This window comes from Garra rufa, chromosome 17 (assembly GCF_049309525.1).
Source record: "Garra rufa chromosome 17, GarRuf1.0, whole genome shotgun sequence".
Lineage (NCBI taxonomy): Eukaryota > Metazoa > Chordata > Actinopteri > Cypriniformes > Cyprinidae > Garra > Garra rufa.
This window is the reverse complement of record NC_133377.1, coordinates 4,075,492-4,094,130: the sequence shown is the minus strand read 5'-3', so window position 1 is coordinate 4,094,130 and position 18,639 is coordinate 4,075,492. Positions and strand designations below refer to the sequence as shown.

Here is an 18,639-nt window from a genome sequence, read left to right as displayed (position 1 = left end):
TCTTCATATCGCTCCAATATCAATTAAAAGAGTTTTAGATACATTTCCAGATGGATATACTTCATCTTAAAAAATATATATATAAATAATTCAGCAGTTTGAGATTTTAACCGGAGAGACAATTTTACCTGCCATTCATCTCAACAGCTCGTCTTGAACTGAAGAGAAAATGGCTGACGCAACTGACCACTAACTCCCACTGCCTGTAGGTGTCTCCAAAACATTCTTGTCAAGGTGCATTAACAAATGAACAATGAACAATGAACGATTTTATCTTTTACAATTACAACAGCATTTTTTGCACAATTCATAATAAATCCCTTTCTTTTTTTTCCTCTGTTACATTCTCCCTCACTGAATGTGCTAAAAATGCGCTAAGTAGAAAACAATACTTAAACATGACAGTTTAAAGATAGAAATAAACCCAGAATTGCCATTCTTAGCATGTTGCTTTTGATCAGTACTAGAGACTGTTCACTTGAAGAACTGACAGAAGAAAGTGCTGCGCATATCACTTTTTCTTAATCATGACCCAAACGAAGTGCCTTTTACACTTCATCTCAGCAATTCCCATTCAGACATAAATTGACATAACACACTAAACATAACTGTTTATTTTAGACTAAGAACTGAAATGGACCATTTACCAATAGTTTGCTTTTTTGTGTGAAACAAAGTTTGTTGATTCATTGAAGAAATAAGGCGATTTACTGGTTTCAACAATCTGCCAAATCTTGATCTATGCCCCGGCAACTCAGTATGGTCCGTAGCCCCATCAACAGCAAGATCAGAATTACAGACATCATTTATTTCAGGACTTTCTTGAAGAACTGAATGGTCTTGAAGAGCATCTCCAGAAATCACAATTTGAGATGGCACAACAACAACCTCAGCTGAATCGTGGGCATCACTTGACTGATTCATCAGATGACCATTGTCGGTCACAGACTCGGCCATGACAAGACCTTCATCACAGTGTATTAAATCATCAGAAGTTACAGAACATTCGTCAGAAACACCATCAGCCGAAAACACACTCTCATCATCCTTAGTCCCCACAATGTCACACAAAGGAAGAAAATTAACACACAGAAGCAGATTCCTGTGAACCACTTTGAGTTGACCAGACACAGGGTGTTTTATCTTGTAAATGTGGGTCTTAAGATCACGATCAACCACAGTATACACCACACCATCCCACTTGTCTGAAAGTTTACGCTTGCCACGCTCACTTTTATTGGCTAGCAAAACTCTATCGCCAACTTCAATATTCACACCCATAGTTTTGCGGTTGTACATGCGGGCTTGGTGGGACTGTTCTTTAGATGCATTGGCCTCTGCAACAGCAAGAGCATCCTTCAAGTCCCTGCTTAGAGACTGTACATACTTGGGAAGAGAATCTTTCGTCTCATCTCTCAATACACTCTGAAAAACGACATCAATCGGTAGTCTTGGGGTACGTCCAAACATAAGATAGAAGGGAGGAAACCCCGTAGTCTCATGCGCTGTACAATTGTATAAAAACGTCAAAGTTTGAAGCAACTGAGGCCAATCATGCTTTGGTCGTGGCTCAAGGGATCTGATCATATTTCCCAATGTTCTATTAAATCTTTCAGTGATACCATTCCCCATGGGGTGGTATGGGGTCGTTTTCGACTTCTTAACCCCAGAAAACTCCAGCAAGTGTCTGATTAGCTCACTACAGAAATTGGCACCTTGGTCTGAATGAACACGTTCTGGGAAACCATAATAACAAAAATAGTTATCCCAAAGCTTCTTTGCCACTGATCTAGCTGACTGGTCTGGACAACGAAAAGCATGGGCAAGTTTGGTAAAATGGTCAGTGACCACTAAAACATCTACCGACTTATTCTGTGAATCTTCCGCCGTCCAGAAATCAACACAGACTAACTCAAGTGGAGCAGAAGTCTTAACACTCTCTAGTAAAGCTCGTCCCTCTGGTTCTGGCGTCTTTGCTAGTACACAACGACCACACACTTTCACATACTCACGAACATCTTGTTCAACGCCTGTCCAATAAAAACGCTGACGGGTAAGGTGGACAGTACGATACTGGCCTTGGTGTCCGGCCTCGTCGTGACAACCTCGCAATACTTCGAATTTAAGGGATGAAGGCACTACGTATTGAAACCGTTTGTGTCGTGTCAAAGGATCTTTTGAAACACGATACAGGACGCCATCAATCAAAGATAACTTGTCCCATTGCTTCAAAAACTTCCGTACTGCACTAGGTTCACCCATACGCTCACGTCTCGAAGGTCTGCGTTTTCGGTCAACATAATACATCACCCTCCCCAAATGTTCATCCTCAAGTTGTTTTTCTCTTAGATCTTGGCAAGAATATGAAGGAAGAGCATCAAATCCAACATCTGTGACTTGTTGGACAAGACCAGCCAAAGGAATGGCTCGCACTCTCGTACCTTCAGTCCAAGAAAGGTGATTAGAAAAAACAGCAGCCACTTCAGCACTCGAAAAACTCCCGGACAAATCCGCTTCTGAGCGGACTCCCCTCTGATCACAATTACCCGACGAAGCCTTCACACTGCCGACCACTCGCTGACAGGCATTGGACAATCGAAAGACATCCTGGACATCAGCACAGGTATGATTGCTTGACTCTGCTACCAGGTATTCATAGGGTTCTCTGACTATACGATGGCTAACCCGGCCATCAACAAAAGGTTGCCTACTCAGAGTATCAGCTATGGTGTTTTTCGGCCCGGGAACATATTTGATGTCAAATTCAAAAGCAGCAAGTTTAGCCACCCACCTTTGTTCACAAGCATCGAGTCTAGGTTTGGTCAAAATGTGTGTCAAAGGATTATTATCTGTCCAAGCAGTAAACCGATGCCCTTTTAACCAGTGGCTAAACTTATCACATATAGCCCACTTAAGTGCGAGGAACTCAAGGCGGTGTGCTGGATATCTGGCTTGTGCTCTGGACAGTGACTTGCTGGCAAACGCAATGGGCCGAGCCCTGTTTTCTCCAGGACTCAGCTGCGAAAGCACAGCGCCCAACCCTTCGGACGAAGCATCAGTGGCTAGAATAAAAGGTCTAGAGAAGTCAGGGTGCGCAAGAACTACATTGGAAAGTAAGGCTTCCTTCAAAGCAGATAAAGCCTCCTCGCAAGCTGGAGACCAATCATCAGGAGTAAGTTTCTTGGAAATAGAAACCCCTCTGCGCCCCCCTCCTCTAGCTTTCTTAACTCCACTAGTCAAAGCAAAAAGTGGACGTGCAAGGGATGAACAATTTTCAATGAAACGTTGGTACCACATAATAAGGCCCAGAAAAGATTGAATTTTCTTAACTGACGGGGTGACTCCATCAGGGCACATCAAATCTGCAGAAGTAATTTTAGCAATTGCTTCGACTTTTCCGGGGTCTGTTGACACGCCTTCCTCTGCAATCAAATGACCGAGAAATTTTACAGAGCGTCTTAAGAAGTGGCATTTTTTCGGAGACAATTTCAAATTGTGTTTCTTCAACATTCCGAAAACCAATCCAAGCCTCTGCAATGCAACTTCTTCGTTAGGTGCAAAGACCATTAAATCATCCAGGTAGCACAACAGCGACAAGAAATTTTGGTCACCAAAAATCTTCGTCATCATTCTCATGAAACTTGCAGGCGAGTTGCACAGGCCTTGGGGTAACCTGTTATATTCATGCAACCCTACCGGTGTAGTGAACGCTGTGTACTTTTTGTCATCTTCATGTAATGGGATATTATAAAATCCAGAAGTCAAATCCATAGTACTGAACAACGAATTACCACCGAGTGCCGCAAGACAATCCTCTTGATGGGGCAGAGGGTGCGCGTCCTTCACAGTACGCGCATTAAGCCAACGGAAGTCCGTGCAAATCCGCAAATCACCATTCTTTTTCCAGCACAAAACCAAAGGCGATGCGAATTCGCTAACGGACTTGCGTATTATCCCCCTCTCCTCCATTTCATTCAGGGCGACACGCAACTTCTGATACTGCGAAGGAGGAACTCGCCTATAGGGTAAGCGAAACGGTCTCTCATCAACCAAATGGATTCTGTGGACAAAGTCCTTAACCTCACCACAGTCAAGAGAATGTCTTGAAAATATGGACTCATATTCAAGAACCAAGTCACACAGCTTTGCCTTCCAAAAATCTGAAACTTCACACGCTTCTAAGTCAACAGTCTCCAAACCACACTTCTGGAGCCCTTTGCTTAGAGTATTAGATTTATCTGGGTCAGCTGCTGACCGTTGAACGCTTGACTGTAGCGTAGACTCAGTCCCTGTGTCACACACATCCTCTAACGCAATACAAGGGTAAACATCCGCTACCTTAGTGTTTCGCCTAAGCGTAACCGGCATGTCACTAGGATTGATCAACTTAAGTGGTATCCAACCGTCACCCCAAAGAGGAGTAACAACACGACCCACTAAAACTTTCCTAGAGGCAGAATGAAGTCTAGACGGTTCCACCATAACAGTACAGCCCGGTTGACCACATGACTTAGCGGGTAGTTTGCCCCAGACTAGATGTTCTTGGCCAGGCGAAAGTGTAATTGCATGATTAAGTTTCACTGTACCGACAACATCAGGAACTGTCTCACCCCTCCATCGATATATGCCAGCCAGCATCGACAAGAACTCATCACCTTCTGAATTAGATTCACTGGGTGTAGAGATCAGTTCCCAATATCTGTCAGAACCCTTTAGTCTGTGGACAAGATGCTTAATGACGTTCGTCCCCAAAATGAGATCGTCACCTTGACCTGGAACAACAAGACATGGGACAACAAAATCACACCCGTAAACATCCAGTTTAAGTTCGAACACACACTTTGGGAAGACTCGTTTTCCACCACATCCTATTATGACGACATCTGTATCTTCCTCCTTTACAGTATCCAAGATACTATGTTCCCTCAGCTTACTGACTACCGAATCACTTAAAGTACAGGCCATAGAGCCGGTGTCTAACATGGCATTAACAGTAAGTGAGTCATTAATAAGAACAGGCGTGTAGAAAAGTGTATCCGAGCATGCAACACGTTGTGTATTCTGAAAGATGACTTTCTGAGAGTCAGGACAAATATTCTTGAAAGAAAGAAACAAAGCTTCAAAATCAGTATCCACCTTGAGGGAATTTTCAAAATCACCCACACTCCCCCTCTCCGAGTGCAGGCGGCTCAGTTTCCCTGACTGCCAGGTGAATTCGAAGCAGAATGCGAATTAGGGAATTTCTTTGTGCAGTCACGCTTGGAATGACCCACCGCATGACACCTAAAGCACAAGTGATTAGTTCTGCAATGGTCAATTGTAGTGTGCGTTGTGTCACCGCAAATCCTACAGTTTTTTAGCCCAGCTGCATTCCTTCCACGTGTTCGCATAGGAGACTCATATTCAGCCTTACTCTCCTCCTTCTTCTTCAAAACGTCAATCAGCTGGGCCAACATGTCAGCCATCCGATTCAAACTAGATTGATCAGTTGCATCTTTTGATTCGTAAGATCCGCTGGTACCCTGCTTAAAACATGTAAGCACAGACTCAGGATCAGCATTATTATGATCACAACTATGCATAGAAATCTGTGCAGTTTGACTGGTCACATATTCATGTGTGCTTGCTCTCGACTTGCGGTCACGCTGGAAACTGTCTAAGAGCTCCTGAACATCCTTTGCAGTCCAGTTTTCTAGAGGCCGCACTTTAAAGGTACGTGCCAAATCAGTGTCTGGACAATTTCGTACAAACATCATTGCAACTTCAGAACTCAAATTGTCCATACTTCTACCTTGAGCTCTGAGACATTCATCAGCAATATCTGCTGCCTTATTGAGACGTAGCCAGTAGTCAACAGGGTTCTCACCCTGTCTAGGTAATGTGCTGTAGAAATCGGCAAGTGGCATACTTGAATAAGACACATTACTGAAATGTTGCTTAAGTATGCTATATATTAACTCTGGGTGTGCTTTGCAATCCAATGTAGGGTTACTGCGTAGTGACACTTTTACAACATCTCTCGCCCTACCCATAAGGTGACTGATAATTTCGTCTGCTTGATCTGGAATTTTGACGTTTCTCTTTTGTAGGTAGAGTTGCATCATATCAACCCATTCCTGAACATCACATCTGCCCAGATTATCTCCCCTAAATACAGGTGGTTCTTTTTCATCTGATTTCAAGATGACATTCAACTGTGATAAATCGAGGTTGGCATATTGAGAACTTGTGGTGTTTTTCTTATCACTAGCCCCAGCGAATCCACCCTCCGACAAAAGTCTAGCAGTGACTGATTCGCCAATTTTCCGACCCAATTCTTCAACTAAACCTCCAAGATCACTGACATCCCGATTGCTAGATATCTCTATTTTATCCGGTCTGGGAGTAGACGTGACAGGAAAAGTCTGGTTAACATCATGCACCATGTAATTTTCATTTACTGTATGGTCGTTAGGTTTGAAGTTTATTTCACTCTGTCCTGATTTTGAACCAGAAAACTGCATCAGGTATTTTCCCCGTCCAATTCCAAACAAAGAGCTATCTGCCCCACCCTCAGCCATTTTCGAGATACTACTAGCACATAACAGGCCTAAAAAAAACTAAAAGTGAATCAATCAGAAAAACTCCCTCATCAACAGTTACTTAGCTGCAGTCCATCGATCGGCCGTCGTTTGAAAGTTCGTCTTTGATCGAAAAATCTGTTGACAGTAGGCCAATCGTCCATCCGAATCCCGCAACGTTTCTGTCACAATCCTCCCTTGTAGGTCCCTCGACGATCGGCTTCACTCGAACCTGAAATCCCGCGACGGCTCCGTCACGCTCCGTCCTCGTCAGCCCTAGACAGATCTGCGTCACGCGAACCTGGAATCCTGCAACAGCTCCGTCACACTCCGTCCTCGTCAGCCCCTCGCCGATCTGAGTCACGTTGAACATGAACGGGATTCACGGCACCATTGTAACCCCTCCACTCTGGTTCTCATGTTCGACTCGAAAAAAAGATCACACGCAGACAGTTTGCCGAGTTCAACCATGCACCGTATTTACTGAAGATAAATGAGAAAACACCAGACAGACATGACTCGTTACTCATCCGGTAACAAAACTGCCATTCATCTCAACAGCTCGTCTTGAACTGAAGAGTTTACAATCAATAAATGACTTTGACGTGATTATGAACTCGGTCTCTTTTTTTTTTTGTTATGCTTTTGTGAACATGAAAAACATTAAATTAAACAAACAATAATACACCATACCTGAAGATAAATGAGAAAACACCAGACAGACATGACTCGTTACTCATCCGGTAACAAAACTGCCGAAAAATCATACAAATAGGAATAATCAAAACAAATACACTGAATTGAAAGAAATACAAACGATTCCATATACACTTAGTGTGTTCAGTCACATGTGAAAAACATGAAACAATTACTCGTCAACTGCGATCTTCATATCGCTCCAATATCAATTAAAAGAGTTTTAGATACATTTCCAGATGGATATACTTCATCTTAAAAAATATATATATAAATAATTCAGCAGTTTGAGATTTTAACCGGAGAGACAATTTTACCTGCCATTCATCTCAACAGCTCGTCTTGAACTGAAGAGAAAATGGCTGACGCAACTGACCACTAACTCCCACTGCCTGTAGGTGTCTCCAAAACATTCTTGTCAAGGTGCATTAACAAATGAACAATGAACAATGAACGATTTTATCTTTTACAATTACAACAGCATTTTTTGCACAATTCATAATAAATCCCTTTCTTTTTTTTCCTCTGTTACATAGTTACAGGCTAGTTGTGGTCCAGCGTTGCAGCACTGTTAACAGAACAGCCGTGAGTGAACTAGCCTACTTTATGATATTAATCATTCTTGATACTGTTTGTCCAAGCTGCTTTATGTTGTGCAGTGCTTTTCCAGCGATGTCTCTTTAAATGAGGGAGCGTGTGTAAGTGTGGCTGTGGTTGGTTTTCTTCAGCTCTACCTGTTAGTTCGCATAACATCTGATGGACTCGAGCAACACGCAGCAGGTGCAGTTCAAAACAGAGAACATTTTGATAAACACAGGGCTTTGCGTTTCTGTGAGGACGCAAATAACGTGCTTGTTGTCTATTCGGATACATTCGGGTACAGTAACATTTTATCCATTTCATCAGTGTGTCAATGAAGCTTTGAAGAACTTTCTGCTTGGAAACATCAGGTGTGATACGACTGCTAACTAACTACTGCTTTGAGCAGCAACGCGAATCATTGGATATACAACCTGGATGTAACCTCTGACTTATCCCAAACAGTAACACTTATATAAAGTGCTTTGTTTTGGTTTGTAATTGTGATGAGCGCGGATTTGGCATATGCAGCTTTAGTAAGCAACTATCTGCGCAGACGGAGCATCGCAGTGAATCTACTTCCAGATGTCCATCTCTCGTTGCTCGTAACAGGTGGAACTCATTTCACTCCATCTGTCCGCTGCTGAAGTGGCATATATGGGCAACCAGGTTGACAAACTGTCACACCTAAGTTACGCCGAAGTTCCCACGACCGACCCTAATGGACTCGACACGGAGGAAGATGGCCCGAGGATCGGGGTCTCGTACATTTTCGCCACCGACGACGACGAGCTGGACGATAATCATCATCAACATGTCGATGGATCGGAGCAGAAGGAGGAAGAGAAGCACTATAACGAGCTGGACTGCGCGGTTTACCACCGAGACGAGTGCATTTATGAGAGAAGTAGCAACACTACGGAACTGGAGACGTTCAGCCCGGAGAATTTATTGAACAAATGTAAGCCCGGGGACGTGCTGGAGTTCGTATCCGCCGGTCAGTACCCGCACTGGGCTGTGTACGTCGGGGACTTCCAGGTGGTGCACCTGCACCGGGCGGAGGTCAAGAACAGTTTCCTGACCGATGCTAGTCAGGGCAGGCGGGGCAGGATCGCAAACGAGCTGTACAAATTCAAGCCCCTCGGTCCTGACATGGTGGTGCAGAACGCGATGGAGCAGGTGGGCGCCAAAGACAGAGAGTTAAGTTGGAGAAATTCGGAGTGTTTCGCCGCTTGGTGCAAATTCGGTAAACGGGAGTTCAAGATGGGAGGGGAGATACGGATAGGAAAACAGCCGTACAGATTAAAGCTGCTCTTGCCTGACAAACAGTTCCACGTGCTGGAGTTTCAGAGTTTGGAGGATTTGATCATGGAAAAGAGGAGAAATGATCAGATCGGTAAAGCAGCTGTTATACAGGAGTTGGCGCATCATTTGAGCAATAGCGGAAGTGAAGCGAACGTTCATTGACATGCAACAGGTAGCGGAGAGAAATGTATCCCAACATAACATGTGCGTGATTCTCACGAAACCCGTCCATGACAATTTTTTTTTTGTTTGTTTGTTTTTTTTGTTGAAAGTAAATGACAGAACTAGGGCAGGTTCTGATTGGTCAACTCTGAAACAGTATGATACAGTACCAACTCTTCATCATATTACTGCGCTGCTTCCATAGCGGATGTTCTGTCATGTCAGGGACTATATATTTTAGCGGAAGGATATCACTTAATATATTTAATTAATAAAAAGTTTCAATAACAAATGTGTCCTTAATATTTTAATTTTTATTAATATTAGTAATGGCTAAATGGATCAGCTGTAATGTCCCATATTGACAATTTAGAGCACATTTATTGGTTAAGATGTTTTGCATTGTAACTTACTGTAATCAGTGTAATGCAAAAATATGTTCTTATAGGCTCATTACCTTAATGTGGTGAAAATATATACAATATTTAGCGTTTAATTACCTTTATTTTATGTTGATTTCAATCAAATAAAATGGAAATGAATGATAATGGAAATACAGTCAAACCAAAAATTACTCAGACACCAGATTTTTTTTTGATATTCATAGTGAATGCAGTTAGTTTATGTAAGCGAGGATAGCAAAATAAAGTAAACTGTGACATTGTAGCCAAAATTTCTTTATACAGTGGACCACTGGGGCCAAAAATTATTCAGACACTTTGACCTGACAATGTTTTGCTTAAGTGTTTTTTACTTTAATTGCTAATGTGACCTTATTACACCACAGATTAAACAAAATTAAGCATTTCTTGGTAATTGGTCAACAAAGTATTGAGAGTTGTGTAAAGATTGTCATACTAACAGTTGTCTGAATAATTTTTGGTTGATTGTAATCCATTACATACCTTTCTATCAAAGATATCTGACTAATATCAAGATAAATTTGTTCTGACACAGTTTAACTCTTGAGTTCTTGTCATATTTTCTAAACCAGTGTTTCTCAACTCCAGTCCTCGGGACCCACTGCTCTGCACATTTTGTATGTTTCTGAGTCTGACACACTCAGTTCAGTTCATGAATCTTTCTACTAATGAGCTGATGATCAAAATCAGGTGCCTTAAATGAGGAAGACATACAAAATGTGCAGAGCAGTGGGTCCCGAGGACTGGAGTTGAGAAACACTGTTCTAAACTATAGCAAATAAATGTTGAAGGTGTCTGAATAAATTTTGGTTTGACTGTAGTAGCTTAGAAGTAAGCAGGCGTAATCATGGTAATGAGAATTGGGTGGTAAAACTTGCTAAATTGTCTTGAAAATAATGTTACAGTGCAAAACATCTTAACGGTCATAAATGCAGGCTTCATTTACTTTTAGCAAATATATTTTTTTCTTAATTTTGGGGCTTCGTGAGATTCATCTGTATGTTGGTATCTGACATCACATATTATGATGACAAATTATGTTAATTTTCCTTCTGCTGGAAATCGAAATAATTTCTCACTTGGTTATTAAATATTTTAAGTTGGGTGGTATTGTTTTTCAAAATAGATTGCCTTTCAAGTTGTAAGCTGTTCTCTATAATGTATAATCAGGCTCTCTGTGAGTTGCAAAATAGCCATAAATCATCATATGTGGACCTTGCTTTCTAAAAGTTTTGGCACACATGAAATTACAGCAAGTAAACAGTGAATGAATCCACCTGTTTACCCTCTCTCTCTCTCTCAGTTATTCTTCCTTTTATCAATACACAGTGCTCTGAGAACATATCTGACCTCACATCTAGTTCTTAAGTGGGGTCAGTATATGGTGCACTTATAAAACATCTGTATAGGCCTATCGTTTTGTGTATTTTTGCGACTTTGGAGCCCCCTACAGTTAACCTGAGTGGAATTCACTGTCGTAAATATTGCAAGCTGTACGTGTACATTTATTGCTGCCGTAAAGTAATTCGGCCTTTTCGCGAATTTTCATACCCTCTCATCAAACTACTTACTTCCAGACAGACGTTTGGCGAGAAGCAGAGACTAGAAACAGAAGCCATTCACTTCATTAGAACTCAGGGTATCATCAGAATCATTTTGAAACTGATACTTGAAGGTAAAAACGTACATAAAGTTGCTAAGTAACTGAACATTCATTTTACTTTTGATATTAGTGTGTACCTTTCTGAACGTGGGATATCGCACATGATTCATACCAGAACGATCCTTAACATTTGCGGTTTTGATGTTTATAGTTGATTAAACATGTTTCTTAAGTGATAATATAACATTAAACCTAAATTAGTTTTAAAAAGTACATGGCTCGCTCCATAGTTTTATCACTTTGCAGTGTCACAGTGACTGTCTTTTTGCAGTTTTAGTGAGTTGGTAGATGACCTGAGGCATCCAGAAGTTATATTATCAAAACTGTTTTGGTTTAATTAATTAATAACCTTGTTTTAACATGATAAGATCCAAACAGAATGACGGTGCTTATTAGTTACTGGAAACAGGTTCTGTTTTTAATCTGTTTATGTCCATGCAAATTGTATAATATCCAAGTAACACATTACTAGTAATTGTGCAGTTAATTCTCAGATTATATTTTCAGAACGTTTTGGAATATTTGTCCTCTCCCCAAAATTTGTCACCTCCGAAACACAGTAATAATAATAGAATTAGAAGGGCTATATTGACCTGTTAAGATTTTGCTTACACATACATTGTAAATATATATATATATATATATATATATATATATATATATATATATATATATATATATATATATATATTTGCTATTTTGTTACAATTTTTCAGCGCTAAGTCAGTAACAATTACATTTTTAACAATTTTTCAAGTGTAATTTATGAGATTTGTTGTATTTTGAATAAAAGTTTTCTTTGTAAAAGGCAAAAAGTTATTCATACTGATTTCGAACTTAAGGATTCATTAGTTTGAATATACATTGAACCAAAAACTATCATAACATCTTAGTTGATAATTCAGTATGCTTTATTTTTGACAAAACATCCTGTGTTTCGGTTGTGACAGTAATGCTTTGGTAGCAACCACATCACATTACAGAATTTTAACTTGCATACTAAAACACTAAAGCATACTAAAATAATAATAAAAAATGCACAACTATACTAGATTTTAGTTTATTTCCCCTAAATATAAGGATAATATGTTCCTTTTTGTCACTCCCGAAACAATGATGACATGTTTTGGTCGTGACTGTTTCGTTAGTGATCATTTTATGGGATAACACCCAAAAAAAACAAAGATGTCACTACCGAAACTCCACCAAATGTTTTGGTGGTGACGGTTCGGTAGTGACAATTTTAGATACTTTTAGCTCAAAGATGCTCATCAGAAACGGTTAGCTAGCACAGTTTAAACAGTGGTGCTCATATGAAAATGAAATGTTATGGAATAACTCCCAAAAAAGTGCTTAAAGGAGTAGTTCACTTTCAAAACCAAAATTTACATATAATGTACTCACCCCCTTGTCATCCAAGATGTTCATGTCTTTCTTTTTTCAGTTGTAAGGAAATTATGTTTTTTGAGGAAAACATTTCAGGATTTCTCTCCATATAATGGACTTCTATGGTGCCCCCGAGTTTGAACTTCCAAAATACAGCTTCAAATGGCTCTAAACCATCACAGTCAAGGAAAGAAGGGTCTTATGTAGCAAAACAATGTTATTTTAAAAAAAAAGTACAATTTTATACTTTTTAACCTCAAATGCTCATCTTGTCTAGCTCTGTGTGTACTCTGTGTAGAGATTAAAAAGTATATAAATTGTAAATGTTTTTAGAAAATAACCAATCGTTTCACTAGATTAACCCTTCTTCTTTGGCTGGGATCATTTAGAGCCCTTTGAAGCTGCATTTAAACTGCATTTTGGAAGTTCAAACTCTGGGGCACCATAGAAGTCCATTATATGGAGAGAAATCCTGAAATGTTTTCCTCAAAAAACATAATTTCTTTACGACTAAAGAAAGAAAGACATGAACATCTTGGATGACAAGAGGGTGAGTACATTATCTGTAAAGTTTTGTTCTGAAAGTGAACTACTCCTTTAATAAAGAAAAAATGTGTTCGGTAGTGAAATTGCTTAAAGTTACACAGATTTTTTTAAATATTTGAACACATTTACCTCAAAATGATGAGACCTATCTACTCACCCCTTTTAGCTATAAGAGAGGGGGGCACATAAATATTTCCTGATCATAAATGTAAAGGTTAGTTAAAATCAGTCTCAGCCAATGGACTAAAACATACACTGACGGTAGTGACGTGCAAATGCAGGACACATTTTTTTTTGACAAAAAGTTTTATAATTTACAAAGAAAATTTAAAATAAATAATTATCATGGGTTTTAATAGATAATTGAAGGATCTTAGTAAACATCTAAGATTTGAATACTTGAATGCTTTTTAAATGTGTTTTTTTGGTTGTGGGACAGCAGTTTGGGCCAGTTCTGTAGAATGGCCCATATATTATACTTTTCTATGACCAGAGGCCACATAATATGGTGGAGTTAGAAAGCTACAGGTGAAAACATGAGCTTGTTTTAAAAATCTGATGGAAATCATTTGATGTAGTGTTTTAATATTCAGAATATGCTTTAATCCTGAGCCTCTTCAATACCCTGCGAATTCTCCATGACTTTCATTTGCAAGGCTGCCAAAGTTGGCTTACCCTCTAATTGTCCTCCCTCTTGTGAATTTTAATACAATTTTCTCTGAGTGTGTGAATTGAATTTGATGATGTGAGGCTGTAGAAAAGAAACAGTTTGCTAACGCTGGGTAAAATAAATATAGCTAAGTAGGGTTGGGTCGATAGACGATGCCATCGTCCATCGCCGATGGCCGATAGGCATCGCGATGCTGAGCCGGCATCGCGATCCATCGCCCCGCCCCCGCCGCAGCAGCAACCCGCTCGCGAAAAACACACACTTAAATCACACTATACAGCCAAATGAAATGCATGCTTTCAATTTCCGCATCTTTACTTACTTTACTATTATTATTATTATTATTATTATTATGAGGAAATAATAAGGAAGTTGGTAGCGATCACAATACAAATTACAGTGAACTCCAAACGAATTACACGAACTATGTTCGTTTACATTAATAAATGAGGCGGAAAAAGTGATTGGCAGGTGGTAATTTGTGTGTAACTTATCTTTATTTATTTATGGTTTGGTTTAGGGCTGCAACTAACGATTATTCGTAATAAAGAAAAGAAAATCTGAAGAAAAACACAAGCATAAAATACAGTGTTTCTTCTATTTATTCTGCCGTGGCTGTGTTTAGTGTCCCGCAGCAGCAGCATCAGCAGCAGCGAGCGCAAGTGCCTCCAGCAGAGTTCCGCGTTCAAATGCACGCAGTAGTGTTAAGCTGGTCGCAAAGCCCCGTGAATGAATGAGTTTTGTTTTTGATTTGAATTATTTCGTTTCATAGTAGCCTAGTTAAGTAATAGTTTAAAGTAAATTTTACTCTTACCTTTATGAGCAAAAATTAAGTTTCACATGGCGCTGGCATCTCCATGTCGTGCAAATGCGCTTCTCCAAAAAGCTCTCCGCAAAATGATTAGATATGCGCCTATTAGCCTAGTATATAGGATTTATCTAGGTTAAACGAATAAACTAATATTGTGATATGCTTTAAGGTTTTTCTTATATCTATGGATTTTAAATTGTGATGACTTGAGAAGGCTATAAATTGACCATTAACCGCTTGGTCGTTACTTTAAAAAACAAAAACTTGAATTTTACAAACAAAACGTGTTCCAAATATATTTCTAAATTAACTTTATAAACTAAAGAAACGAAAATAAATGTCATTACTTCGCTATTAAAAACAGCAGCTGTGCAATGTGGAAGAGAAAGAAAGTCAGGTTCCAGTCGGACTCGGGCCAGTAATTCCGATGAGCTGTCGAGGTTGTTAGGAATTTTTTGCAACGAATGTCTGTTTAATAGCATATTTAACACTTATTTAGGCTACTTTCTTATTTAAATGTATTCATTATTTGATTTATTTTAGCGTTTTGTAGGCTGCTTGTTCACTGACCGAATTGCTAAAATAAACTCGCACGTTTGTTAATAATGTTTGAGCCTCATTTATTTTGATATATATAAAAACACCGCGCCACCTGCGGTAGTTGGTCCATTACCACCGCGGTGGTAAAAATCTGGTATTTTAAATCTAAATTTAACATTCAAGGACAGATGTTTCAGCACAATGAATGTTTTTGCGGTGAGGATTAATTGTCTCCCAGTCTGTGTTCCGGATGTTTGACGCTCATTCAGTAAACTTAACACAGACTGTCATAATGAACTTTTATGCATAAATGGAAATGGATTTTATCGATTAGCTGTTGCAGCCCTAGTTTGGTTATGGGTAAAACAAAGACCATGTGGGTCAGGTAGTGGAAATGGTAGGCTTCGTTATGAATTAATTATTTAACAACAGCTATCTCCCCCCCCCCCCCCCCAACCCCCCGCCTATGACGACGATGCCATCGTCCATCGCGATGTTTCCCATTAGACATCGTACGATGCCGAATTGGTCGACATCGCCCAACCCTATAGCTAAGGCCAAGGCATAAAATGCCACGTAGGTAATAATTTATATCTTTGGTTTGAAACTCTAAAATAAGAGCCCTAACAAATGCCACAGGCGGTAGTTCATAGCTGTTCAGTCATGAGATCATGAAGAAAATGCTTCATCCAAACTAGACTTTGACCTTAAAGTTTGCTTGTGGGAAAACATCAGGTGGTCAGGCATGAAATGCATGGGCAATCCAAAGGGTCGAAACACAATGTCACAGAAACTCAGTGTGACTTATCTCTCTGAACAGGAGCCCTGCCTTCGAGATACGCCGCACATGACGTGTTTTGTTACAGGAGGAAAGGGTGTTTTATGATTCGAGCCCAATCGCACTGCCACAGGGCCACTCTGAGTAAACACGGGATGCTGGGAAACAGGGAAGTAATTACAACTGCCATACTGTGAGTGAGTAATGGCTGCCCACAAAGGCAACAAGACGGTCTTTGTGAATCATTGGAAAGCCAACACTATTGCCAGCTTGAGACAACAGCCCCCTAATGAGCACTTAGTCGTTGATGTTTTGAATGTGATCTGACTCAGTGACACTGCTCTTTGTGCTGTGTGTGCGGGTCTCTGCCCTGTTCCTTCAGATGAGCTGTGTATAGTTAGCAGCTTCCGCCATAGAGCTGTTTTTGGTTTCTTGTGCACAAACGCTGAATAGAATTAATATGAGAAATTCCTGAGGGAACCCATGGCAAACTCCGGGGTTGGCCAACACATTGACCTCTTAATTAAACAGTTCTGTTGGTTTGGGTTATGCAAGTATAATAATAGACCATGGATACTGGAGAGAACTTTAAAATATTTAAAAATGAAAGCAGTTTTTAAAAAATAGTGACATTAATTAAAACCCCTTGTCTTTTTCATATCTGTATAGAATCTCTCAATCTGATCTCATGACGAGAACCTTTCTTTTCACAAGATGCGAAATACATACCACCGTGTACATTTCACGCACATATGATAGTTTTATGTGACGTTGGTTTTGTACGTGTCACCACAGTTCTGACTTGAAGTGTCTGTTGATAACTCTAATGCTACGTGGCATTTTAAAATAATGTAGCTTCTGCTCTACACCTAAACCTACCCGATAGTATGAACAAAAGTGAATGTGACATAAAAACGCAATTACAAGCATGTCGTTTTAGCTTGTTTTCGATCTCTCATCTTTCAACTCTTTCATCATGAGTCATGTTTTTCACAGGATTTGTACCCAAGGATTCTGTATCCTAAATCCAATTTTGTGCCGGCTAAACTACTAAGTAAGCTTGTTAGTTCCGAATAGTGAAACTTATGGAGCTGTAATCATAACTGTGTATGAAAACACAAATACAAGTGCTCGCTGTTTTACCACCTGTTTTTAGTGTACATTACTATTGGAAACTGCAGTGATATGTACATATTGGTACGTATTTCACGTCTTGTGAAAAAGCTCCCACAGGTACGTTTTCATCATTAGATCAGGTAGGATTCTCTAATTATAAAATAATATGGCTATCAAGTCCCTATAGCTCTATAGACTCTCTAAATCAAGGGTCACCAAACTTGATCCTGGAGGGCCGGTGTTCTGCAGAGTTTAGCTCCAACTTGCCTCAACACAGCTGCCTGGAAGTTTCAAGTATACATATTAAGACCTTGATTAGCTGGTTCAGGTGTGTTTGATTAGGGTTGGAGCTAAATTCTGTAGGGACACCGGCCCTCCAGGACAGAGTGTGGTGACCCCTGCTCTAAATAATAGAAATTGAAAAATAAAAATAAAATAAGTAATAATTAAATAAGTAATCCAGTGATGTTCTTCAAATGTCAGTGTGTTTGCCAAAATGAATATTACTCATGCTACATTCAACAACTACTTATTGTAGCTGCATAGATTTCCTTATAAATAAATAAAAATTAAACTATCTAAAAAGAGTAGTCCACATTCATCAAATCCCAGTTTTCTTGCTGCACAGATTCTCTAACTCGTAAATAAATAAATAAAAAATGGAAATAATTTAAAAAGAGTAGTAAATCCATTGAATCTCAGTGCTCTTATTGTAGCCGCATATATTCTCTAAATTAAAAATTAATAAATACATGAAAATATGAAATGATTTAAAAAGAGTCAATATTGTAGCTGCATTAAATTAAATAAGTTAAATTTAAAAAATTTTGCATAAAATTTTGCATCATATTTAGCCCCTGGAATAGAATTTACCAGGGTAACATAATTTTCTTTGTAAAAGGCAAAAAGTTGATCATATTGATTTCAAACTTAAGGATTCATTAGTTTGAATATATACTGAACAAAAAACTATCATAACATCTTAGTTTATAATTCAGTATGCTTTATTTTTGACAAAACATCCTATGTTTTGGTTGTGACAGTAATGCTTTGGTAGCAACCACATTACATTACAGAATTTTAACTTGCATACTAAAACACTACTGAAGCATAAAATAACAAACAATTACTATACTAAAATTGTGTTTATTTCCCCTAAATATGAGGATAATATGTTCCTTTTTATCACTCCCGAAACAATAATGACAGGTTTTGGTCATGACTGTTTCGGTAATAATAATTTTATGGGATAACACCCAAAAAACCAAAGATGCCACTACCGAAACTGTTTCCGTTAGATACTTAGATGACCATGTGAGATACTTTTGAACCTAGCTCAAAGATGCTCATCAGCAAATGGTTAGCTAGCACAGTTATGAACAGTGGTACTCATATGAAAACTAAA

General features: G+C 39.3%; 1 protein-coding gene across 1 annotated transcript; it reads left to right on the top strand.

Moving 5' to 3' along the window:
- The first annotated feature begins 7,985 nt into the window (after nt 1-7,985).
- lratd2a (LRAT domain containing 2a) lies at nt 7,986-11,945 on the top strand. Its single transcript, XM_073822165.1, has 2 exons — nt 7,986-10,277; nt 10,479-11,945. The coding sequence occupies exon 1, from the start codon at nt 8,493-8,495 to the stop codon at nt 9,300-9,302; it is 810 nt and encodes a 269-aa protein (XP_073678266.1). The 5' UTR covers nt 7,986-8,492; the 3' UTR covers nt 9,303-10,277; nt 10,479-11,945.
- The last annotated feature ends 6,694 nt before the right edge of the window (nt 11,946-18,639 follow it).

Coding starts and splice junctions, on each gene's coding strand:
- lratd2a (XM_073822165.1), top strand. CDS start 8,493: ATGGGCAACCAGGTTGACAAACTGTCACACCTAAGTTACGCCGAAGTT.